General features: G+C 37.1%; 1 protein-coding gene across 4 annotated transcripts; it reads right to left on the minus strand.

The window, feature by feature from the left end:
- LOC125271200 (mycbp associated protein) lies at nt 1–27,122 on the minus strand. 4 transcript variants are annotated; one of them, XM_048195202.1, is made up of 20 exons: nt 27,067–27,122; nt 26,836–26,926; nt 22,670–22,803; nt 22,417–22,582; nt 22,235–22,341; nt 21,271–21,445; nt 19,093–19,187; nt 18,251–18,425; nt 16,295–16,395; nt 9,155–9,261; nt 8,970–9,078; nt 8,527–8,695; nt 6,498–6,685; nt 6,275–6,421; nt 4,185–4,289; nt 3,381–3,508; nt 1,273–1,391; nt 1,097–1,197; nt 528–665; nt 1–401 (listed from the first exon to the last, which is right to left on the minus strand). In XM_048195202.1, exons 2-20 carry the CDS (start codon nt 26,924–26,926, stop codon nt 330–332), a joined length of 2,427 nt encoding a protein of 808 aa, XP_048051159.1. In that variant the 5' UTR covers nt 27,067–27,122; the 3' UTR covers nt 1–329. The 4 variants fall into 4 exon arrangements, with proteins under 4 accessions (XP_048051159.1, XP_048051158.1, XP_048051157.1 ...); XM_048195201.1 differs by having other exon boundaries at nt 27,042–27,103; XM_048195200.1 differs by lacking the exon at nt 27,067–27,122 and adding an exon at nt 27,007–27,065.
- Nucleotides 27,123–27,410: the final 288 nt, after the last annotated feature.

Raw genomic sequence — 27,410 nt, forward strand, 5'->3', positions numbered from 1 at the left:
GTAGGAGTAAGCACTTTTTTTATTTTTATCAGAATATATTGATCAGACGGTTATACAATAAAGACTCATATGGCGCAGTTACATCATCCAGCAGCAGAGAGAAGTGACAATAACCAGCTAAACCTTTTGAACTTAACAGCTTGAAGGACGCGCTCATAAACTTCCTTCCTCATTACTGAACCATTTCAGAGTTGAACAACCATTTCAAGTGTTTCAAACTGAAGGAAAGATGTACTTATGAGCAGTAAAAGTACATATACTGACCAATACAATTAAGATTTGACACTTTAGACGACATGTAACTAGAGAAACACAGACAGGCAGATGTATTAATATGCTGTCTGAGAGTCATGGAGTAAATCACACAGAGAATCCACCATCCTCTCCATCAGCGCATACACCTGAAAAACACAGATATCATCACCTTATGACTAAATATGACAGTATGAATCATGACTGGATGTGTGAATGTGTGCTGAAACATCACTGCGTGTGTCCTCTAGTGTGTGTGTGTGTGTGTGTCTTGCCTGTGTGTGCAGCAGTGCTCTGTATGTGTCCTGCGGTGTGTGTTTGTGTTCAGCACTCTCAGTGGTAAAGCTGGAGTCTCTCTCTCCTGCACCCGTCCTCCTCTCTTCTGGCACGAGTTTCTTCACGCTCCCACGTTCCTGAACATACACACAGTATTAAAAGCACATATTTGTAAGATTGTAGAGCGTCAGTCTGAGTGTTTATACTCCCGCTGTGAGCGAGTGTGCGTGCGAGAGACAGACCGAGAGAGAGAGAGAGAGAGACAGGTTTGCGCTGTTACATGGTGTGAAAATGTGCACCTGTCCTCTCACTGAGAGCTGTTACCATGACGCCCACAGAGCATGAGTCAGCGAGAGATGCGCTGCCTACATAGACATCACAGCCTGTTTTCTTCACTTTCTGAAGAGAACTTGAGTGGCACTCAACCACACCCTGTGGGCGCTTTCTAGTAAAGCACCAGCACACTCTCCTCAAAGGCACACATGATCACTCATGTCTGGAGACTCAGTGCCTGAGATTTGATGGCATCTGCTGTCCTCTGCTGGTGAGCATCACTCATCACACTCACCTCCGCTGCTCTCGACTCCTCCAGCTCTCGAACACTTGCTCGTCTCATGGCGTCTTTCATGAGCAGCGCTGCCTCTGTCCTCTGCTCTTCCTTCTGCTCCACTGCAGATCATGATGTTAAATGTTAGACCATCCTCGGTCTTTCACACAAATGTGTGTTTATGTGTGTGTACTCACAGGTGTGGTGGTTGTGTGTCGTCTCACTCCAGGTGTTGTTCTCTGGAAGCCCCAGTTTGTGTCTCAATCTCACAGACTCGTTGACTAAACCGTCCATCAGCTCCCTCCATAACTGCAGACTACAAACACACACACACACGTTTTATGAAGACTTTTCATAGACATAATGATTTTTATACTGTACAAACTGTATATTCTTTCCCTTAACCCTAAACCTAGCCATCATAGAAAACTTTTTGCATTTTTACCTTAAAAAAAAAGAAAGAAAAAAACATGAATTAAGCTGTGTCCACCAAAGTGTTTTTAACCAGCTGAAAACACTAAGCGCTCTGCTGAAAACGGCTAGTAGGCTTGTTGCGATAGCCGGTGTTGACGGTGTTACCAGTGTTCAGCCGCAACACCGGTTACATCATTTGCCAGCCGTGGCACCGCCCCCATCATCGTTTTGATTTTTTTATAGTTATAAAAATCATTTAGTTCAGTTAGAGAACAGACACTTCAATTAAAAACTGCATGAGCCGAACAAGAGTCGCAGCACAGATCAGCAGCAGGAGTCAGATTTCACCTCACTTCACCAATTTTGCCACACTCCTGACTGACAAGACAATGGTGGAAGATTTGGTTTCAAAGTGAAATGTAAAAGCGCAAGTTTAATTTAAGCGATTTAAGCAAGTTTGTCATTGTACTGATTTGTTGTGTTTTTAGTGAAGAATAATAATGAACCTACCATTCAAGCAATTGACCCTTCTCAAAGACCTTTTTGTTTCCAAAGTTACTGTTGCTTTGTCCGACAAGCCATGGGCTGTCAAATACATCGTGGAGCAAAGAGGACACTGACAACACGTCGACAGACAAGACAGAGCAGGTTACTTATGATATTAAACAAAGTCCCAGCTTTCAAATTGTGTAATTTTTTAGGAAATTCAAACAATAGAAACGGTTTTGTCGTTCTTTAATGTGTCGTGACAGATCGCTGTAGCGCCTCAGCTCAAATGGCACATAAACCGATCATCTCTTCCTACTAGTTCATTTATAGCATCAAATAAACATGAATGAACATGAGAAGGAATGTTGTTTCAAACACAGAAAGATGTCAGTACACACCATTTTTCAAGTTCAAGTCCACTGAGGTTAATCTTCTAACTCCTGACTGCTTTGTCGGACAAAATGGCGGATTCTGCGTTATGATTGGTTAGATCGCTTGTCAATCAAACTCCAGGCAAAGGGTCAATTGCAGCACCCGAAATGGCTCTAATTCTAAAGCGAAAGTAAACTGCACATGGGCATTCATAATGGTGCGTGTCTACTGACACAGAGCAAAGCGAGCGTTTTCAGTTCATTCCTATGGAAGTTGAGCTCTGCACCACCCTGACGATACAGGTATTACTGGTGTTGTCACAGGTCGAATAACTTGTGGGAAAATGTCGGTTCGGTAGCGCAGCGTTTTTTCAGTTGAGACGCTTTGCTTGCTAAGACAAGAATTATCAGCATAAGTGTTACTAGTATTACTATGTGGATACTAGTAACACTTATGCGAAGCAAAGCGTCTGAACTGAAAAAACGCTGTGCTACCGAATCACTGATTTCACAGATGGTTGCTTCTGTGCTTTTTCTATATTAAAATGTCAATACAATGTAAAGTATTTGCTCTGGCTCTTGTTTTGAATGATTTTATTCCATTATTATGCTTGTTGTTGTCATCTGTTGATGTTGTACAAGCAGAATGTGGCGGTTGGTCGGTGTTGTATTTGTCCCGCCCCTTCTCCACTGTGATTGGACAGATGGGTACAAAGTGACAGCGCTGCGTTTTACCCAAAGTTTAGCATTCTTCAACTCGACCGGTAAAAAGCGCTCAGCGCTCAGTGTGAAATAGATGCTTAGAGCCTCGTTACGCTTCTGCCGTTTTAAAAATGTGGCGCTCCTGTTGAAAACAATTGGGAAAATACGCTAGCCTCGGAAAAAAATAGGCTTCGGTGGACATAAACAGGTAAGATTTTAAAATGGTTTCTTCTCGAATCATCATCTCATGTCCCTGTCATTATTTATGTGGTTTTCTTGTGATAACATGTGGCTGGATCTTCATCGTGAGGTGTATGTGTGTGTCTGACCTGATGATGTGTGATGTCACAGGTGGTGTGTGTATCTGCGGCCGCTGCAGCTCCAGCATCAGTGAGTTAAACTGACTCAAACACGTCTCTCTGATCTCACCATCTGTCTCAGGAATGGACAGCACCACCTAGAGGACACAACACACACTGAGTACATCATTTATTCTCCCTCATGACGCTCCAAACCTGTGTGACTTTCTTTGTTTCTTGAGACGTTTAGCAGATTGTTCACACTACCTGTTTCCATACAACCAATGGAGACTTTCAGTGAATTAATGGCTTAAATGTTAGTTTGATTCTCACACAAAGCGATCATACAGATTAATAATAGTTGATTATGGTAGACAAGTCATATGGTTATGCTGCTTTTTTGTTATTTTTGAGCTTTCGAGGTCACTTTGAACTGTCTTTGTAGTGAAAAAGTGCTGCGTGAAGATTGTGTCCCATATAAGAAAGAAAGTCATACGGGTTTGGAGCAACCTGACAGTGAGTGAATGATGACGGAGAGTACAGAGAGTTCACATTATATATATATATATATATATATATATATATATATATATATATATATATATATAGAGAGAGAGAGAGAGAGAGAGAGAGTCCAGAACATGTATATACACAGCCACAAATGCTCCCCAAAAAAAGGAACAGGCTTCATTTAAGCAAAACAAAATGTCTTATCTCTTTTCTTTTGATTTTGGGGTGACCTGAACATGTTCTTGACAGATAAGATTCATCCAGATAATCATCCTTAAAGCAAACATTGATATTTTATGATGAATCACGACACTCCTGATGTACCTGTCTGAGTGTGTTTAATGACAGATCCCAAACAGGTGTGTGTCGGCCGCTGACCTGCTCCCATAATCCCCGCAGCGCCTCCACAGGCTCACGGTGGTACTGCAACTGTGTAAAACACCCCAGTGAAAGAACACCAGACAAAAATATACCACAAAACCCCACTGTAACCCATCAGCTCTGCTTGGAGGAACAATGTGTTTCGGCCGCATTCATAATGCGAGGATGGTCTGTCAGTTCCAGGGTTCAATAACGCTGTTCTCCGGCGGGAACACGAGGGACCCGACACATGCTGAGCTGTACCGAGGCCCTCAGTCATGTTCTGGACTAAATTACACGACTCAAGCAATTATCCGCTTAATGGAGCTGATTATCGCCCAGCTGTCTCTGCTGTTCTCTGTGTGTTTTCACAAGACTGTGTGAGTTAAGGCCGAACAACGAGCAAACAATTAGAGGAAAAAGTCTGCAAAATGAGTGTCAGGCTGATGTTTATGTGTATGTGGTGGATGTGCAGTAAAGGACAGCCCTAGTCTTTAATGCTTATAAATGGAAATAAGTAATGAAACTTTGCAAAAGAGACACAATGCCCCAAATATAATACTCTATTATACAGTAACTTGGCTGAATGACTGTGTTACTATTATGTTCTTTTATATTAAAGATGATGTAAGGCTATATGGAGAAAATATTACTCAATGGAACAGCAAAAAATGTGACTAAATAACATTGGAAACAGCATTATGTTTATTAAACGTAATCATCTTTTGAACTAAAATGCATCCGAGTGCTGTTTTGCGTTTATTATGATGAGAATCTTTTCATCAAGCTGTTATGAAGGGCTGATGATCATCTCAAGGTTTTCTGGGTAAATCAAAGGAGTCTGACATTATGTTGTACGTGACATCTTAAGAAAACCCAGATTTATTCATTTGTGAGCTTGTATATTCCAGCTTTGATGTGATGCATTTGAAGGAGGGATTGAGATGGTTTTAAAATAATATCATTATATTTATTTAATTTAAGTTATAAAAAAATCATATAAATAAAAATATAAGTAAAATAATCACAATAAATGATTCCTATAGTACGCTTACTGGGGTACGCTTACCCCTGCGGGTACGTGAGGAGACAAAAGGGGGTACGTGAACAAAATACTGAGTAGTTCATTTAATTGTACCTTAAAATAATATTAAAATCGAGCATGTATTTCTAACTGCCAAAATTATGATATTTAATGATGATAACGAGCAAGAACGCAGTTGTTCCCAAATATCCACATGACTGCAAACGTGACATTATACAACAGGTCAAAAAAAAAAACGTACATTTTTAACACAGTACTGTCAGCCTATTTAATCTATTTTGCAATGAAATAATAGTTCTAACGAAAACCACAGCAGAATTACAACACGTCTGTGATTCACGAACAATTCTGTGGCGTTGAACGAATCGTGAGAGTCAATGATTCAATGATTCATTCACAGCCACTTGCTTCGTTACTGAATGAATGACTCGATGATTCACTCATAAAAACAGTGACTTGCTGCCACCTACTGGTAGTTTTAGTTTAATATTTAAAAGTTTTACTTAGTTTTACCATCATTGCATATTTCTATATTGAACATTTTTTATTTAAAACAGTATTTATTTTATAAAGTTATTCAGAAAGGTAAAAAAAATGCACTGGAAAATTAATTTAGGGGGCAAATATTGTCCCTTAATGGTAAAGGTGTGACTGCAGTCGGAGTGGAAGAAAGGGGGTACACGGAAGGATGGTAATGCCTTCAGGGGGTACTCCAAGCTAAAAAGTTTGGGAACCACTGAAGTAGAGCTCTTTGAAGCTGCACTGAAACTGACATTTGGACCTTCAACCCGTTGAACCCCAGTGAAAAATCCTGGAATATTTTCCTCAAAAATTTCTTTTCAACTGAAGAAAGAAAGATAAAAACATCTTGGATGACATGGGGATGAGTAAATTATTATGAAATTTGAATTCTGAAGTGAACTAATGGAATCCAATCAGTTGTCAGAGCAAGAACTCTCTGTCTGATAATGTCGGTTATAGTGGTGTGTATATTACTGTAATGACGTACATCAGGGTTGTGCGTGAGGAACAGCTCCTCATCTGTGACGTAGAGATCATCAGGAGAGCTCGGCCGTTCTGGAGAACGAACTCCTCTCAGCAGATCCGTGATGATCCATCGGCACAACGACACGGCCGCTTTCCGCTCCAGCTCCTTCTGCTCACACACAGTATCATTTTAACGATCAATATCATTGAATTTTACATATACAGTATACACACACACAACACACCTCGAGTGCCGCTCTCTGCTGTGCACTTTTATCTTCATCTAAGGCCACGCCCCTGAGAGTGACCTGCAGTGAAGCTCCGCCCATCAGCACCGGGTGTGTGTTCAAACGCCACACCTCAGTCATGATGCCCGCAGACGCACTCTTGAAGGTGAAGCTGATGCGTTTAGTGCTGCCAGGTAAGATCGCCGCTGATAGAGAGCCGAACACAGCAGTGTGTTTGTTTATAAAGGATTTTGTGTGTGCTCAGGAAGAGAAATAGTCTGTTTAAGGAAGTAATTTATATGTGATTTTTTACATGTGGACAAATGTGTATAGTGTGTGTTCAAAAGTCTGGAGTCAAAGTTTTTAAGGCCCATTCACACCAAGAATGATAACTATATTTGCGTCCACACCAATGAATTTATTCTAAGCTCACGCGCTGCGGTTTCAAAGTGTGTACAACATGTTTTTGCTGCATTTACACGGCTTTAACCAGCAGATGTCCTCAGCATGCTTCGAGTGAATAGCTAGTGTAATCGATCTAATCTAACAGTGAATTTAGCTGATGAAGTCAATATAGTGGAATAAAAACAACACCTATTCTTTTTCACTGCAATTTCAAAAGAAACAAGACAATGTTGTTGAAACTTGCGCTGGATAACTGAGGTAATTTTTATGTTACACTGTTTGCTAGCCTGGCATAATGATCTCATCGTTAATACTTCCCAGCATTTATTCCGAGGGTATGATCGATTGATTTTCATATATTAATTTTCTTTAAAGTATTCTTGAAAAGGGGGTTTGAATTGTCAAACAGTGGGACATTTTTCCGAACCTCAGCGATTAACATCTCCGCAATATCGTCTGCAATTTTAAATGCGTGTGCCTTTAAATTGGAATGGATTCTGATTGGCTGTCAGTGTTTTATCGTTCAACAGCTAGAAAAAATCGTTCTGAAAGTGATCCCAATGATATTGTTTCTCTATATCATTACAATGCTATCAATTTTTATAATTATATCTTTATCGTTATCTTTATAGTCCTTGTTATTGGTGTGAACGGGCCTTTATTCATCAAGGATGCATTAAAGGGTTAGTTCACCCAAAAATGAAAATAATGTCATTTATTACTCACCCTCATGTCATTTCACACCCGTAAGACCTTCGTTCATCTTCAGAACACAAGTTAAGATATTTTTTGATGAAATCCGATGGCTCCTGCATAGCCAGCAATGACATTTCCTCTCTCAAGATCCATAAAAGGTACTAAAAACATATTTAAATCAGTTCATGTGAGTACAGTGGTTCAATATTAATATTATAAAGTGACAAGAATATTTTTGGTGCGCCAAAAAACAAAATAATGACTTATATAGTGATGGCTGATTTCAAAACACTGCTTCAGGAAGATTCAGAGTGTTATGAATCAGTGTATCGAATCATGATTCTGAATTCACGTGACTTTGGTGCTCCAAACCGGTGATTCGACACGCTGATTCATTTATGCTCCGATGCTTCCTGAAGCAGTGTTTTGAAATCGGCCATCACTATATAAGTCGTTATTTTGTTTTTGTTGGTGCACCAAAAATATTCTCGTCACTTTATAATATTAATATTGAACCACTGTACTCACATGAACTGATTTAAATATGTTTTTAGTACATTTATGGATCTTGAGAGAGGAAATGTCATTGCTGGTGTTGCAGGCCTCACTGAGCCATCGGATTTCAACAAAAATATCTTAATTTGTGTTCTGAAGATGAAGGAAGCCTCTTACAGGTGTGGAACGGCATGAGGGTGAGTAATAAATGACAGAAATTTAATTTTTTGGGTGAACTAACCCTTTAAATTGATCAAAAGTGACAGTTGTAATGATGAACAAAAGATTTCGACTTCAGATAAATGCTGTTCTATTCATTAAGGAATCCTGACAAATAAATGCATCAAGGTTTCCACAAATATATGAAACTATTTTCAACATTGATAATAATCAGAAATGTTTCTGGACCATCAAATCAGCATACTAACTTGAACACATTGTGTGTGTGTACCTGTAGTGTTGTTGAAGTAGAAGTGTTGAGTGTGTGAGTGTGTTGGTGTCAGCCTCTCCCAGCTGTAGTAAATCGCAGTACTTCCTTCATTCTTTAGCTCCAGATCAGTGCTCACGCTCTGTCCCATGACCGTCTCAAACATCAGCCTGGTAGAGACGCCCTCCTGCCCCTGAACACACATGCACACAGGCCCATGTGACATGAGAGCACTTTGAAAAATTCAAATTCAAATTCTTAATCTGTTAAGCTCAAGGTTTAGGTACATTATCTATGGTTGCCGAGCAACATTGCAACATTTCAGTTGGTTTCATTTACTGCTCTGAATGTGCACTGCATCATGATATATATATACTGCTATATGGTGATATACAGTGACTCATACAGTGATATAAGATCCTGATCGTGCCGCCCACCCTTAGACCTTTAGTTTCGTCTCTTCGTACCTGGTGGGAGGAACTGCTGCCGGTCCAGAGCGCCAGATCCCCACAAACCCTCAGAGCGGGACGCAGCTCCACTTCGCTGATGACATCATCAAACAGCGCCAGAGGGTCTCTGTGGAAGAGAGGGAAGAAAACATGAACACAAGCCAATCACATCAGGATGAGAGCAACAGGACACAGAGTCATACTCGTTTTCCTTCTGCTCTTCATCCTCCTCCTCCTCTTCTCTGTCGTCCGGCAGAGGAGATCGTGTTTCTGACAGACCAGAGCCGAGCACCTCCAGACCCTCGACCTCCTGAAACAGCACAGATGAGATCTCAACAGCTTCTGATAGATTGAAATAGACTGAAATATAAACTGGAAGATTTCTTATCAAATGATCTGAGCTGCTCCACATTATCTTACTGTATGATAAAATCTGTTTTAATTTCTCCCGGGGAATTTAATGAGAAACATCTGAGACAAACAACCTCTGAGACTATGAAAGAGCAGATGTTGACTTGAGAGTAACAAACACTCCAGCTGAACATGCTGCAGTGTCTGTGATGATCTTCTGAGAGGGTTTATTTTAGAAAGGTAAGCTGTTTAGAAACCAGATCTGCAGATGAGCTGTGATTGGACCCGAGACCACGGAAAAGTACAGCGAGTCCGACAAGAACAGAGAGAAACACACACACACACACACACACACGAAGGAGTACTTTGAAAGGCTCATGCGAGTGGGACGTGGAAAATGAAGTAAGGCCTATACCCGGGTCTTAAGACAACTTTTATTTTCTTTCACACACAGCACAGAGAAACAACTTTCTAATAAAGCGACCTAACTGCCTGTCAAGTGATAGACGAAACTGACTTTTTATCTTTTTTAAACTAAAATGAAAGGCATTGTGGATAAACATTCAGAGCCACAATGTACAGAACACAACACAAAGATATAGAAGAAAATTAATAAAAACATTTTTGATCAATAAACCTAAAAAATATATATAAATAACTGCAGAAAGGACAAACTGCAGATACAGTAGGTATGCATGTCACATGTCAGCAAATCAAATTAAATCAGCTAAACTGCCTGTGCAAGCAAGCTTTAACTCCACAGCGCAACATCGATGCACCGAAAAACTATCAAAAATTAATTTACAAAACTGAATTAGAACAGAATATACCATTCTAATAAATAAAAATAATAATAATAAAAAAACCCTGAAATAGTCATAATCAAGTCACAAGGAGCAGAACAAATGTGTGCAAAATGCCTAAAGTGCAGGGGAACATACAGTACAGTCCAAAAGTTTGGAACCACTAAGATTTTTAATGTTTTTAAAAGAAGTTTCGTCTGCTCACCAAGGCTACATTTATTTAATTAAAAATACAGTAAAAAACAGTAATATTGTGAAATATTATTACAATTTAAAATAACTGTTTTCTATTTGAATATATTTCACAAAGTAATTTATTCCTGTGATGCAAAGCTGAATTTTCAGCATCATTACTCCAGTCTTCAGTGTCACATGATCCTTCAGAAATCATTCGAATATGCTGATTTGCTGCTCAAGAAACATTTAATGTGTACAATTGTACAAAATATTTGTGTACAATATTTTTTTTCAGGATTATTTGATGAATAGAAAGTTCAAAAGAACAGTGTTTATCTGAAATCTAATCTTTTGTAACATTATAAATGTCTTTACTGCCACTTTTGATTGATTTAATGCATCCTTGCTGAATAAAAGTATTCATTTCTTTAATTTCTTTTCAAAAAAATAAAAATAAAAATTCTTACTGACCCCAAACTTTTGAACGGTAGTGTATAATGCTACAGAAGCTTTGTATTTCAGATAAATGCTGTTCTTCTAAAATGATCATGTGACACTGAAGACTGGAGTAACGATGCTGAAAATTCAGCTTTGCATCACAGGAATAAATTACTTTGTCAAATATATTTAAATAGTACACAGTTATTTTAAATTGTAATAATATTTCACAATATTACTGTTTTTTACTGTATTTTTAATTAAATAAATGTAGCCTTGGTGAGCAGACGAAACTTCTTTTAAAAACATTAAAAATCTTAGTGGTTCCAAACTTTTGGACTGTACTGTATGTTCAAAACACAAGCCACAACTACAGTGGTGTGAACAAGTGTTTGCCCCCTTCCTGATTTTTTATTTTTTTGCATGTTTGTCACACTTCAATATTTCAGATCATCAAACAAATTTAAATATGAATCAAAGATAACACAAGTAAACACAACATGCAGTTTTTAAATGAAGGTTTTTATTATGAAGGGAAAACAAAATCCAAACCCACATGGCCCTGTGTGAAAAAGTGCTTAAACCTAATAACTGGTTGGGCCACCCTTAGCTGCAACAACTGCAATCAAGCATTTGAGATAACTTGCAATGAGTCTGTTACAGCGCTGTGGAGGAATTTTAGCCCACCTGTCTTTGCAGAATTGTTGTAATTCAGCCACATTGGAGGGTTTTCGAGCATGAACCACCTTTTTAAGGTCATGCCACAGCATCTCAATAGGATTGAGGTCAGGACTTTGACAATAATGGCCCACTGTGGTTCGCTGGAGTCCCAAATCTTTAGAAATGGCTTTATAACCTTTTCCAGACTGATAGATCTCAATTTCTTTCTTTCTCATTTGTTTCCTGAATTTCTATGGATCTCAACATGATGTGTAGCTTTTGAGGATCTTTTGGTCTACTTCACTTTGTCAGGCAGGTCCTATTTAAGTGATTTCTTGATTGCGAACAGGTGTGGTAGTAATGAGGCCTGGGTGTGGCTAGAGAAACTGAACTCAGGTGTGATAAACCACAGTTAAGTTATGTTTTCACAGCGGGGGGCAAGCACTTTTTCACACAGGGCCATGTGGGTTTGGATTTTGTTTTCCCTTCATAATAAAAACCTTCATTTAAAAACTGCATGTTGTGTTTACTTGTGTTATCTTTGATTCATATTTAAAGGTGCCATAGAATTGAAAATTGAATTTACCTTGGCATAGTTGAATAACAAGAGTTCAGTACATGGAAATGACATACAGTGAGTCTCAAACTCCATTGTTTCCTCCTTCTTATATAAATCTCATTTGTTTAAAAGACCTCTGAAGAACAGGCGAATCTCAACATAACACTGACTGTTACGTAACAGTCGGGATCATTAATATGTACGCCCCCAATATTTGCATATGCCAGCCCATGTTCAAGGCATTAGACAAAGACAGCCAGTATTAACGTCTGGATCTGTGCACAGCTGAATCATCAGACTAGATAAGCAAGCAAGAACAACAGCAAAAAATGGCAGATGGAGCAATAATAACTGACATGATCCATGATATTATGATATTTTTAGTGATATTTGTGAATTGTCTTTCTAAATGTTTCATTAGCATGTTGCTAATGTACTGTTAAATGTGGTTAAAGTTACCATCGTTTCTTACTGTATTCACGGAGACAAGAGCTGTCGCTATTTTCATTATTAAACACTTGTAGTCTGTATAATTCATAAACACAACTTCATTCTTTATAAATCTCTTCAACAGTGTAGCATTAGCCGTTAGCCACGGAGCACCATCAAACTCATTCAAAATCAAATGTAAACATCCAAATAAATACTATACTCACATGATCTGATGCATGCATGCAGCATGCATGACGAACACTTTGTAAAGATCCATTTTGAGGGTTATATTAGCTGTGTGAACTTTGTTTATTCAATGTATTATAGAGTCGTGAGCTCGGGGGCAGGGATCGTGAGTATTTAAAGGGGCCGCAGCCTGAATCGGCGCATATTTAATGATGCCCCAAAATAGGCAGTTACAAAAATTAATAAAAAAATATCTATGGGGTATTTTGAGCTGAAACTTTACAGACACATTCAGTGGACTTATAGACTTATATTACATCTTGTGAAAAAGCATTCTAGGGCACCTTTAAATTTGTTTGATGATCTGAAATATTAAAGTGTGACAAACATGCAAAAAAATAAAAAATCAGGAAGGGGGCAAGCACTTTTTCACACCACTGTAGTTAAATTAGATAACGCAGAGTGATCAATAAATAAATTAAAATGAAAGAAATTATTAAAATATTGAAAGTATATCCAGAATTGTCAACTCATCTTTTTAACTGCAAAGACAATAAACGTTAAACTGGAGTGACAGTCTTTTTAGCTAAACATTCACAGCATCCAAAAATCAAATGACAAATGACTGAAATGTTTGAAATCCCTTTTCCCCTACCTGATCGAAAAAAAAAAAAAAATCCAGTCTTTCATGCGATCTGCCTGTGTCCGTTTGAGTCTTTTCAACTCGTTAAAGTTGGCCGGCAGAAGTGGGACATGAGCTGTTGGCACAATTCGCATCTTACTTTTTTTTTTTTTTTGATCATTTTTTACTATTTCAAAGTGCATCCAATTCCACACTTTAGCTTTTCTTATCCCAGACATTGTTAAAGATTTAATCCCTGCCGGTGTAATCATCAGCAGGTGATTAACACTGGTGTGTGTTTGAAGGACACTCTTCATCATCACATGAGTAACTGCTCTCATTTTTTTTTTTTATCTCAGAGTAAGTCTGTTGTACTTTACAGCATCAGTGTTTTTACAGACGGATCAACACGGTCTGTCCCTGTCCTCGCTCTAATTGACATGCAAGTGCAAAGCCTTCTGGGATTCCTTTCTCCAATACAAGCAATGCTGCCAATCTTAAAAGTCTGATTTTGAACGAGAGCAAAAGAGTCCGTGTGTGAGAGAAAGGAACAACACAACAGCACAAACAGCACATCCGGCGTGTGTCGCTGTTCCTGTACGAGAGCTTGACTGTGATAATGGCTGGTAATGACCGCAGGAGATGCACGGATCTGCTCTCTGGGGGCTGATGGGAACATGTGTGCTGCTGAATACTAATACAAACCACACCGTAACAACAACAACACCATCGTCAGGCCGACTGAACTGATCCAGACGTCTGAATGAGAGGAGGACAGTGAGAAGAAGCTGCTTCAGTACTGAGGTGAAATCACATGACACAAGAACAATGCACGCACCTGAAGTCTTTCAAGCGGCTCCGGCTCTTACTGCACATTGAACATGTTCTCAGAGCAGAAAAAGACACACCGCGTCTGCTAATGGACATCATCAACCTGTCACTCACACAGGATTGTAATAAAATGGCTCTTCTCCTTTTCTTCACAATGCAAATCTGTGACTAATTCAGTCTGAAACTCTTAATGTGCAGACGCCATTCAGACTTTGTTCAATAGTTAGCTTCTGCTTTACTTTTTTTTTATATATATAAGCTTTATACTATGAGGAAATTAAGATGAAAGCTCGAACATCATCCATTAACTCAGTGTTCAAAAGTTTGGGGATTTTTTAATGTTTCTGAAAGAAAGAAGTCTCTTCTGCTCACCAAGGCTGCATTAATTTGATCAAAAATACAGAAAAAAAAAACTGTGAAATATTATTACAGTTTAAGATGGCTGTTTTCTATGTGAATATATAGTAAAATGTAATTTATTCCTGTGATCAAAGCTGAATTTTCAGCATCATTACTCCAGCCTTCAGTGTCACATGATCCTTCAGAAATCATTCTGATATGATGATTTGCTGCTCGAGAAACATTTCTGATTATTATCAATGTTGAAATCAGTCATGTTGCTTCATATTTTTGCAGAAACTGTGATACTCTTTGTTTTTGAGGATTCTTTGATGAACAGAAAGTTCAAAAGAACAGCATTTATCTGAAATGGAAATATTTTGTAACATTATAAATGTCTTTCATTTTTGATCAATTTGATGCATCCTTGCTGAATAAAAGTACTAATTTCTTATTGACCCCAAATATTTGGCCAGTTTATTGTAACAATATTCGCCATACAGAATCTCACAGATGGCAGTGGCATCCATAGACTGTAAAAAAAGATGGTCAATGTTTTTATAGCATCAAATAACTAACTAAAAACAAACTTATTTAAAGAATGAACACTTTAAGTAACATCAGCGTGATAAAAACTGCCTAAAATGACAGAAACCATCTTTGGAAAAAAAATATTTGATGTGTAATTTGACTGTTTAGTTTGTCTCATGTCCTATTACATTACATGTACTGCATCCAGCCACCTGGGGGCAATCGAGAAGCTTTGGCTTCACTTTTCAGGTTTTGTGTGGCACGCAATGTGTCGTCACTGTAATATTTGCATCCTGGTTACATTATTGCTTTCCTTGCCTGGCATTGCTACTGTCTTTCTCCTTGAACACATCTATTTAATGAGAATTTGACAAACACACTCTTCTACTGCCTCACAAGCGCCTTCATGAAATGAAAACATGTTTAAACCTGATTTAATTTTCACTGGTTTGAGCAGCAATGAACACAAGTGCACTGACTAACACACTGAATTTTCATGTCCAGCAGGTTTTTCCCATTGTTGTTTAAGTTTTATTGATCTTTTGAATTTGGTTGTTTCACCTTCTTTTGAATTGCTTTATGTCAATTTTAGTTTACAATGTAAAAATCTCCACGTATTTCAACTTAAAAACATAAGTTCAGTTGCTGCCTTAAATTTTTCAAATTGGCTGTACAAGTAATTTCAACTTGAATTATAGTCTATAAAAAAAAAAAAAATGTAGATAATCTTATATAATTTATAAAAAAAAAGTTGAAATTGCTTAAAGTAATGTAAAAACAAGTCATTGATCATATTTTTAGAGTGTAATTATTTGTAATTTCATTTGTCATTTTAAAAATATTGCTATTTTGGGTTTAATTTATTTTTATTTCAGTTTTAGTTAGTTTTAGATTTTATTTATTTACAGTTAATCGTTTTAGTGCTTTTCAAATTCAGTTTTAATTAAGTTTTTCAACTAATATTTATATTTTATTTTATTTTAGCTTTTCAATAAAATTTAGCTGAATCTCATATAACTTAAAAGTTGAATTTGCTTAAATTATTTTATTTTGATGAGTTAATGTAAAAACGTTATATATATTTATACATCACAATGTAATTTTAGTAATTTCATTTGTGATTTTATATAATATTTCCAGTTAATAATTTATTTAGTTTTAGTTTTTCAACTAAAATTTGGATTTTATTTTATTTCAGTTTTATTTCAATAAACAGAAATGTTTTTAACAATATCAGTTTTAGTTGACGATAATAACCCTGGTTTTTCCTACACTGTGGGACTAAATGTCTGCAGAAGGACAGTAAATCCTGAAATCATGTTTTTGATGAAAGCATAGAAATGTTGATAAACAATATCCGAGCACAGAAATCAGTGGAAAGCCCCAGTATGATAGAGTAAGGAGTGTGTCTTACAGGACTGAAGTCTCTCAGCGTGTCCTTGAGTTCATGAAGCCGCTGCTGCAGGTACAAACTCTGATCCCAGCCGCTGATGACTGCGTCAGACGCCACAGTACCTACAAACACACACCATTATCTACAAATACCACACAAACACATTCAGAGGACATTACACTAGCTTTCCTGCAATCTAGGTGTTATGTATGCGGCGTATTGTGTATTGATGAAAAGGCAGACAAACAGATTTCCTTTCATTTGACTAAATCAATCTGTAAATGACCTTCATATTCATTACAAAGCTTCATCTTCAGACAGTTAATCAACAACAGTCTGATCTGATATAATTCAGACAGCCGATGACCTTACAGGATTCGTTTTTCATGATCAACAGGTTCGAAGTAAATGTCTGCTTTAATCAGAGAGACTGTTGCTATAGAGACAGAACATGTGGAAAGGATTACATGACTTATAATCACAATATGTGCTGCTGTTAAAGTTCTTCCGTGAAAACATTGACACGTTTGCAATCTGTTGTTGTTGTTATAGTTATGTAACGTCAAAGAGTTCTTGAGGAGTAAAGCCTGATTCTGTCACGTGGGTTGAGTTTGTGCTGCAAAACCGCTTGAAAGTAGTTTTGAAGACAATTATATGTAAAGTTTTATTTACCCTTTAAAATCTGACATATGAAATAATAGTCAGAAAAATCGAATTTTCCGAAATGGAAGAGGTTACTGAACCTTTAGACAAAACATTTAAAAAAAAGCTTGCATGTGTGTATCATATTTGATCCATCAGGTTTTTATGGCTCATATAGTCTGATACAGCAGCCCAAACTGAGCAAAAATATGCAATTTGGTGCATGTGCTGATATTTATATGAAATTCTGATGCTTGTAATGTAAATCCATCCTTATAACATTACAGCAGATACGTACATTAAATTTATATAAATATCACTCTATATCTGCCAATATTATGTCAATATTAATAAGATGATATTTAAATGCTTAGTTTCATGATCAGAACTCTGTATAGTTTTAAAACATATCATGCAATACAATAATGATTGAGAGATGAACAAATAAAAAAGCCTGATGATCATTTTTGATTTTCTATAAAATGATGTCTGGATAATCAAGTTGCTTCAGTCCAGTAAGTGTTCATCCTGACAATATCAAACACATTCTTACATTTACTTTATAAAACCAGTACAAACTGCACAGACACATGAAGCACGAGCTGAAGGTGGACGTTTGTACAATTAAAAGAACTTTTACTTGCTAAAAATGTCTTTTTTATTTAGATTTTGTTTTTTTTTTTAGGTTTTTCAGCAAAGTTTTGATCATTTAGAGGCCTTAGAAATGCATGTATTAGATATGATATGGTAGACTTTATAGGGTTGATAACAATAGTAATAATAATGATAATAATAATAATAATAATAATAAACAATATTAACACTCTGGTTTACATCATTTAGGCGTCACATTAAGTGCCTGAACACCTCAAACATAACAATAATATTTAATAATAATAATATTCAATAATATTTTGTATATATTTTTTTTATATTCTGAGGGAATTTTATGGAACTAAATAATATTTATGCAGTATTTATGATCCATTTTTTTACAATACAATTAATTAATCCATACAGTTTTTTAAATAGTTTTTTTAGTTTTTTTTGTAATTTTTTTAAAAATATTTTTCGATTAACCCCTTCATTGCTGTGCGCAATTCTGTTTTGCTGGGTTTTTTTCTGCATCCTGGCTGATTTGTAGATTGTACCTTCAATTTTATTATTTTTTTTTTATTTCCCATTCATTTCTACAGCAGATTTAACCCTTTTTAACCCTTTCACATAGCAAATGCCACAAAAGTCACCAAGTGTCATGCCTTTCCAATGAAGTAAAGCCTGTTGAAACAATCAAAAGTGTGTGAAGAGCAGCAGAGAGTTGGGAAGCGTGTTCACCTGACTCCAGGCGTGTGGCGAGCGTCTGTCCGATGCGCGTGGCGTCTGGAGGGTTTCCTCTCTCGCTCCGTGTGAGAGTGGCTGTGATCCCGCTCATCTCGTCTCCGTATCGCTGCGGGAGGCTCCAGAACTCACTGCCCACACGCCGATCCTGAAAACACACGCCAGCAACATGCTGAACGCAGGACAGTCCATCAAACCTCGTTCAGCAGTGTGAGAACGAGAGAAACTGTGACTTTATATTTATGTGCTTTCATCCAAACTGACTTACAATGCATTGAAGCTACACATTCAGTCAGGTGTGACGTTCCCTATGAATCAAACCCATGGTGTTGACATTACTAGCACCTTCTCAATCACAAACTTTCAAATGCTACTGTACTTATATAATTAAGCCTAGAAAAAACTTTAGGAAATACATTACAAAAAAAAAAAAAAAATTAACAAAATTCAAATTTCAGTTCATTTTGCTCTGGCCTTATTTCAGAGAGCAAGTCAAATTAATACATGTGAATGTGAAAGTTCTGCACTAAAAAGGCAATAAATACAACAAACAACACAAATAACTCCATCCTAGAAACAGGTATTAGTCTGAAGACAAATAAAGTTCGATAAAAAGATCAACTTTATGCAGCTGAGCAGGAAAAACTGTGAGTGATTCGACTGTTTCACATGATTTATCTGTGCCCACATGCTGTGATATAATACAGAACAGATGCATGGGAAACCGTGTTGGTGTTTTCCACTGCAAACAGGCCTGGACACGTCTTAACAGAGGAGATTTATCACGACACGTGTATAAACATAGTATAAAGGGATGGGACGGATGGACAGAGCCTCACATGTCCTCTTTGAATCCGATCCCTCTGTTCCTGGATCCGTCTGAATCTGCCGGAGCGGTTCATCAGTAGAGACGCCGCTGGCTTCTGCAGGAACCCTGAAACACACGCAGTATGAGAGCAGACGGTCTCTTTGTGTGGAGCTTTTGATCAGATGAATATCATCATTGCACACTATTACAGGATATAATCCAGTTACAAAACACAGCGTCTGAGGAGTCAGATTACGTGTTTTATGTAAGGATAATAAGACTCATAAAGGTGCGCTATAGGAAATGGCCTTTGATGCGGTCAGGAGTGAGTTGCAGTCTTTACCGACTCATCACATTAGCAAAAGCTTCTCTATATATGGAGACCAGACTGCAGGACTAGTTATATAAGGACCCAACAGTGTTTTGAGGGGCGTCAGGACACCCATTTGAGTCAAAAAGCATCAGTTCAGTGGTCTGAGAGCGGTTTACATACAGCTAACAAACATGTGAATGGTCCAGCTACACTTTAAACTGAACTGTGACCATCTGAGGAGGAGGTGATCTTGTATGGTTTGTAAGTCATTGTTTACAAAATTAGAAAATTTGGTTTTATATTTTCATTATACTAAACCAAATACTTAGAATATTATTTGGAAAAAAAGTAGTGTTTTATATCTGAAATGAGCACTTTTTTTACAAAAATATATGCATATTTGTTTATTTTTAAATAATCACTATAAATCGCATGATTTCTGTCCAGTCTTTAGAAAGCAGAAAGAAATTTAAATGTAATATTATCAAATTCGGTGAAAGCTAATTTAAAGGGGTACTTCACCCCTGGAAGGATGAATGTGTATTTAAAATTGGTCATTTATGTAGTAGAAATGTGAAATTATTTTTGAATTTAGAGCTTTCTAGACTGAGAAAAGGCAGAAAATGTATTTTTGACTAATGTGGATGAAAGACAACAACTCCCAGAATGCACTTGTTTTGCTGCCCTTGCGAGGCCACGCCCAAACTACGCCTATCGGTTACAGGCGGCATTACCAGGAAAATTCAAACAACTAGGCTTGCTTTGTTACATATTAATTCTATAAATCGTGAGTTAGTTCATACATTTACAGCAAAATGGTGCTAAATTGCTTTGTACCTGGATGTACACCCAAAACCAGGAAAGGACAAGTAAGTTTCCATCATTTTCCGATTAAGTTAAAGATTTGGAGCGATGTGAACAGTGGCTGCGGGCCATCAAACACCCGAAGTTTGGAGATGACACCGTTATAGAAAACCTAAAAAACCACAGAATATGTAGTCTCCATTTCAAGCACGAGGACTACGAACCAAATATCCTTGCAATGAAGAGAACCATTCTGAAGGACACCGCGATACCATCGATATTCACTTTCCCAGAGGACGAACAGCCTGGGCATCTGGTACTAAGCGTATTCGCCTAGAGGTAAGACTCGCTGATACTAGACTGATAACACAGTAGCCTATATGTAGTGTTGTAGGTAGCAGTAAAACTGCAAACTTAGAAAAGTAACGTTAGTTAGACAATTACATATAAGTTGCATATAAGTTGACTGTTATCAAAGTAAAGCCACTGTTCTGTAAAACTGAGTTAACGTTAGTCTATTTATCTATTTATGCTAACGTTACCACAAAAGCCTGTTGCTGTATTGGTTGAGATGACTGCAGAGACCGATAAATTTGCGAGATGAACCACTGATGTAGTGCAGACAAAATAAAGTTAATTACTGTAAGCTTAAAAATATAATTGACACCCACTTTTGATAAAATCTTTGATCTATGTCCGTGAGTAACCTCAAACCTATGCCTCAAACGCGCATATGTTATGGGCGTGGTGAAAAAAATGCGGAACTACCTGCTATTACTGGCTGTAGTTTTAAGCCTCTGGCCAAAAAAGCCTCCGATGACGCAAAATGACGATTTTTGCATCATCGGAGGCATTTTTACAGAATAAAAATGCATAAATCTCTCATCTCGGGCTGATATGAAGGGGGAAAGCACGGTAATTCGAAAATACTAGTGGTATTCTACTAATACAAAGCTTAATGCTAAATCCTGAAGTAACCCTTTAAAAGAGTCACATGTATTTCATTAATATCTTAAGTGCGCACATTAATTTTTGACAGACCAAAAATACATTTTGTACCCTACTACCGAGAAATAGGACAGACGGACTCACGTGAAATGAAGTCCTGCTGTCTGCGTCTCTCCGTCATGTGACGGTACCAGTGCTGGAGGGCGTGGCTCTGGTGGCTCCGCCCCTTTTCTGAAAGATCTTTAGCTTTATCGCTGTCATTCTCAGTCTCCACCACTAGAGGGGGGAGTGTCTGTCCGTCTGGAATCCGCCAAACCAGCTGAAGAAGAGAAAGTGTAAGAAGTATAACAGCCCTGCATCTGTGTTACAAACAACCCTAACTTTCCTAATTTTATATATCAATAAAAACTTTCCATCACAGTTTTTTCACAAAATAAAATGTGAAATTTTACATAAGAATGAAGATTTGATGAACTCATCAGAATAACAAAAGCAGTCAAATGTCAAAAATTTTAGTTTTAATGACAAAATGAGTATTCAAAATGCATAATTTAACTTACAATCAGCAAAGGAGTGGAAACAAATATAACCAAATACTCAATTTAATGTCAATTTAAAGTTTACGATTAACAAATAAGCAAAATCTATCATTTTTTGCCGATGTTTGGATGTAGTAAAACACCCACAGATGCAGAAGAAAACATCTGGGTCATGTTTGCCTTTTCTAGACGTAGTTCTAAAATCAGGATTAGGCTTAAAAAAATGGTCAGCATATGTGAAAATTTGAACAGAAAGTCATAATCTGCTCAGAGGAAGATATGAATCATGTCTTTGTGGCAGTTTTTCTGGTCATTTAGGGATAAAACAAGACTTCCTCACTTTTATTATTATTATTATTATTCAAATGGTCATCGAAAGCAAAAATGCAACATATGCACCATATTTTGTGAGAAAAATAAAAATAAAAAACAGCACTATTTTTGAAAGTAACAACCCCAAATTAGTAAGAAACAAGTATTGATTTCATTCAGCAAAAATGATGCAGGGAAATGTAATTATTAAAACAACACAAACATGATGTGTCAGTTCAGCTTTTCGCCACTCTCACCTCCGTCTCTCCTCGCAGCTGCATCTCTGTCTTAAAATCCTCAAGGCATCCCAGAATGCTGTGCGGCAGCACCATCCCCTGCGCATCAAACCGCGGCCCACCGGGACCTTTGGACACAGAAACATCTAGTCAGAAACACCAATCACACTGAACTTCCTGTTCAGCAGCCACGCCCACCCTACCTGCATATTCAAATGGCCAAGGCGGAGCATCATCTTGTGGGAGGGGCCTCGCTACGGTAACCCTGACCTTTCTGCCGAGTTCGTCTGGGGGGCGTATCTTACGTACGTACACGCGGGTCATGGATTTGGGCTTCTGGGAATCTGTAGGCGGTTTAGGGACTCGCAGCTGCACAGAAAGCAGCAGCAAGACGTGAAAACACAGAAGCTCCAGAACCTGAAACGAGTTCGAGTGTGAATGAGGAGTGAGACTCACCCTCTCCAGGTCTTGTGCTGTGATGGCCAGACTCTGGATGTCATGTCCGTTCAGAGCGACGCTGCGATCTTCCTCACCCACACATGATGATGACGACGATGAGATCTCCTCACAGCTTCTCAAGAGCTTCTTATCTGACACACGAGAGATGACGAGACGCTCACTCACCACAAACACACAGATGTGTGAAGAGATGTGATATTTCATGTCATTCATTTCAATTTTTGTCTTTTGTCAATTTTTTTCAACTTTTGAGCAATTTAATGCATCCTTGATGAATAAAAGTATTATTTAAAAAAAAAAAAAAAAAAAAAAAAAATATATATATATATATATATATATATATATATATATATATATATATATATAAAATTATTTTGGCCATTTGCTAAAATCATTTCTGTTCATTTTTTTTCCTCATTAATGTACACACAGCACCCCATATTGACAAAAAACACAGAATTGTTGACGTTTTTGCAGATTTTTTTAAAAAGAAAAACTGAAATATCACATGGTCCTAAGTATTCAGACCCTTTGCTGTGACACTCATATATTTAACTCAGGTGCTGTCCATTTCTTCTGATCATCCTTGAGATGGTTCTACACCTTCATTTGAGTCCAGCTGTGTTTGATTATACTGATTGGACTTGATTAGGAAAGCCACACACCTGTCTATATAAGACCTTACAGCTCACAGTGCATGTCAGAGCAAATGAGAATCATGAGGTCAAAGGAACTGCCTGAAGAGCTCAGAGACATAATTGTGGCAAGGCACAGATCTGGCCAAGGTTACAAAAAAAATTCTGCTGCACTTAAGGTTCCTAAGATCACAGTGGCCTCCATAATCCTTAAATGGAAGACGTTTGGGACTACCAGAACCTGTGGCTGAGCTCCAGAGATGCAGTCGGGAGATGGGAGAAAGTTGTAGAAAGTCAACCATCACTGCAGCCCTCCACCAGTCGGGGCTTTATGGCAGAGTGGCCCGACGGAAGCCTCTCCTCAGTGCAAGACACATGAAAGCCCGCATGGAGTTTGCCAAGATGGTGAGAAATAAGATTCTCTGGTCTGATGAGACCAAGATAGAACTTTTTGGCCTTAATTCTAAGCGGTATGTGTGGAGAAAACCAGGCACTGCTCATCACCTGTCCAATACAGTCCCAACAGTGAAGCATGGTGGTGGCAGCATCATGCTGTGGGGGTGTTTTTCAGCTGCAGGGACAGGACGACTGGTTGCAATCGAGGGAAAGATGAATGCGGCCAAGTACAGGGATATCCTGGACGAAGACCTTCTCCAGAGTGCTCAGGACCTCAGACTGGGCCGAAGGTTTACCTTCCAACAAGACAATGACCCTAAGCACACAGCTAAAATAATGAAGGAGTGGCTTCACAACAACTCCGTGACTGTTCTTGAATGGCCCAGCCAGAGCCCTGACTTAAACCCAATTGAGCATCTCTGGAGAGACCTAAAAATGGCTGTCCACCAACGTTTACCATCCAACCTGACAGAACTGGAGAGGATCTGCAAGGAGGAATGGCAGAGGATCCCCAAATCCAGGTGTGAAAAACTTGTTGCATCTTTCCCAAAAAGACTCATGGCTGTATTAGATCAAAAGGGTGCTTCTACTAAATACTGAGCAAAGGGTCTGAATACTTAGGACCATGTGATATTTCAGTTTTTCTTTTTTTTAAAATCTGCAAAAATGTCAACAATTCTGTGTTTTTCTGTCAATATGGGGTGCTGTGTGTACATTAATGAGGGAAAAAATGAACTTAAATGATTTTAGCAAATGGCTGCAATATAACAAAGAGTTAAAAATTTAAGGGGGTCTGAATACTTTCCGTACCCACTGTATATATATATATATATCAATGACTCCAAATTTTTGAACTGTAGTGTAAATAGTATGAATGACCTTTCCTCATCAAATATTCAACATTTAGAACAAATGATCAATCCAACACAAACTCACTGTCTGCTCACACAAAAACCCCACATTACAATATGTAATTTCTACAAACAACATCTCTTATTGTCAAGAGAAAACAAAACACTTATCAACAAAAGAAGTGCTGCTGGTGTAAATGTCAGTAAGTGACTATCAAAGCAACGCGACAAAAACACTGATGTAATAATGAGGGGAAATAATGATATCAGATATTCAATCAAATATGACAGCTGCTTTTAGTTTTGGAAACACCTCGGGGGCGCGTCGAAACACACAATGACTGTAAATGAGCGGTTTATGTGTGTGTGAGAGTAAAGAGCTTTAGTTTTGAGAGATTACAGTCCGCTCATCATGTGACAGAACATCATTAAGGAATTTCCTCAACTGGAAAATGCATTAATGAATAATTAAAATAAGGCTAGTTTGTATTTAGAAGTTTTTTTGTATTTGTATTTAGAAGAAAAAAAATCCAAGAAAAAAGAAAAAAAATAGGATATAAAATTAACATTACCGCAATATAACAATTTGTTATATTAATAATATTACAGAAATAGTGTAAAAATAATAAAATGTAATTTGAAATGAAAAAAAATGAAAATATAAAATGAAAAAAAGGGTATAAAATTAACATTGGTACACTATAACAAAAAATATATTGTTGTTATTATTGTGTTATGTTATATAAATATTGTAATTAAATACTGAACAAAATAGGATAAAAAAAATTAACATTAGTGCAATATAAAACATTTCAAAATATTGTATTGAATTAGGCCTATATTATATTAGAGAAATATTGTAAATGTAATATAATGTAATTTTAAAAAAATGACAATATAAAAATAATATTCTATATATATTGTACATAACATTATAATATAATATAATCTTAATTAAAATTTAGAAAGCCAGCAGTATAGTGGTAAGGCATTAAAAATATCATTATTTCATTATCAAACTTAAAACATACTACAGAAATAGTGTAAAAATGATCAAATGTAATTTGAAAAAAAATATATATCAAATGAAACAATAGGATAAAAAATTAACATTAGTGCAATATGAAACATTTTAAGTGTATTGAATTATATTATATTATATAATTATTGTAAATGTAATAGAATGCAATTTAAAAATTGACAATATAAAAACAATATATATATATATATATATATATATATATATATATATATATATATATATATATATATTGTACATAACATTATAATATAATATAATTTTAATTAAAATTAAGTGTATTGAATTATATTATATTATTATTGTAAATGTAATGTAATTTAAATATTGACAATATAAAATGAAAATTATAATATCATAATATAATATAATATAATAATATGTAGAAAGCCAGAGGTCTAGTTGTAACTGTAAGGAATTAAAAATATCATTAATTCATTACCAAACTTATATATATAAATAAAATCATTATGAAAGTCATTGGATGTCCCACCAGAAGACAAATGTGTGTGTTTAATAAACAGAGGAAGAGAGAGACGAGCAGCCCACACAGATGAGAGTGAATACTAATGAGTCACTATACAGCTCCACACCGACTCCAGCTGACCCAATGTACTCTCACACTCACACACACACACACACACACACGCACAGTCATTTAGAGTTGACATGCTGTTATATAAGCCTGCGCATCCTCAGCGTTCTGGAGACGAATCGCCGTTGCCATGGTAAAAACACAATAACCTTCTTTTTTTTTACCCCATTCAAACACATCCCAATGTCCTCTGCTTCTTCCAGCCTTTCCTTTTGAGGAGTCAGAACATCCTGTATTGTTTCACTGGTGGGATGTCGGAGGAGAAAAAAAGAGGTGAGACTGATCTCAGAGAATAGAGAATTCACAGGAGGACACCAATTGAGGAGAAGTCTCTTCTGCTTCATCAGAGCATCATGGGAAGTGAGAAAATTAGAGTGACCAGAGTCTATGTCATATTGACACTCAAACACACATAAATCTCTCTGTCAAACCTCATATACACACAGTTTGTCACTTAGATGTTCAAAACAAGTGGCATTTAATGCAAAGAATCAGCACAAGCATTCTGCTCACGTGATCTGATCACCTGACTGAAGCTTTTTTTCTAATATTCACCATATTAACTGGAACATGAAGTTGGTCTCGATTTAATCGTGTATTTGAATGACTAAACATGTTAATAAGTAAATATTATTATGGTTTAATACCTGATGGAGTTCGAGGCCTCGTTTCTCTTTTATTAATCTTGCTGGTTGATTTCCCGACACTCGCCATGAAGCCAGAGCTCAAGCAAACCATCTACAAACAAACAAACTTTCGTCAAAACATGTGGCAGTCTTATATGCTGTTAAAGACCGTCTTAGGAACTCAGGAACTACTTCATTAGTAAAATCAAGCGGACAGGCTTTATTACAGATTAAGTTTAGACGGTTGAAGACCTTCTGCTGGGTCTGTTTACAGCACGTCACGTCCAAGCGCAGTCGCGTTGTCGTAGCAACGGCTGCGCGCGCAGGATCCAGTTGCCGCGAAAGAGCAGTGCTAGGTAAGCTGAGGTAAGTTTAAAAATCATATTTTACAGCATTTCACCGCTGCAGAGCTCTGATTAAAATGAGGGGAAATCAAAAGCGCAAAAAAATGCACAGAAAAACGTCGTTTCCAAATGTATTCATTTACTTAACTGTTTTTGTTTATGGGTCAGTTTCGTGAGGCGAATTTTAGAACAAATACATTAAACTGCATTAAAATGTAATTTATATGCATTTATGTGTAAAAATGACGGTTA

The sequence above is a fragment of the Megalobrama amblycephala genome, linkage group LG7, assembly GCF_018812025.1.
Source record: "Megalobrama amblycephala isolate DHTTF-2021 linkage group LG7, ASM1881202v1, whole genome shotgun sequence".
Classification (NCBI taxonomy): Eukaryota; Metazoa; Chordata; class Actinopteri; order Cypriniformes; family Xenocyprididae; genus Megalobrama; species Megalobrama amblycephala.

Coding starts and splice junctions, on each gene's coding strand:
- LOC125271200 (XM_048195202.1), bottom strand. CDS start 26,926: ATGGTTTGCTTGAGCTCTGGCTTCATGGCGAGTGTCGGGAAATCAACC. Junction 22,804..26,835: donor GAGGCCTCGAACTCCATCAG/GTATTAAACCAT, acceptor CTCGTGTGTCAG/ATAAGAAGCTCTTGAGAAGC. Junction 4,290..6,274: donor TCCTCACGCACAACCCTGAT/GTACGTCATTAC, acceptor TGTTTTACACAG/TTGCAGTACCACCGTGAGCC.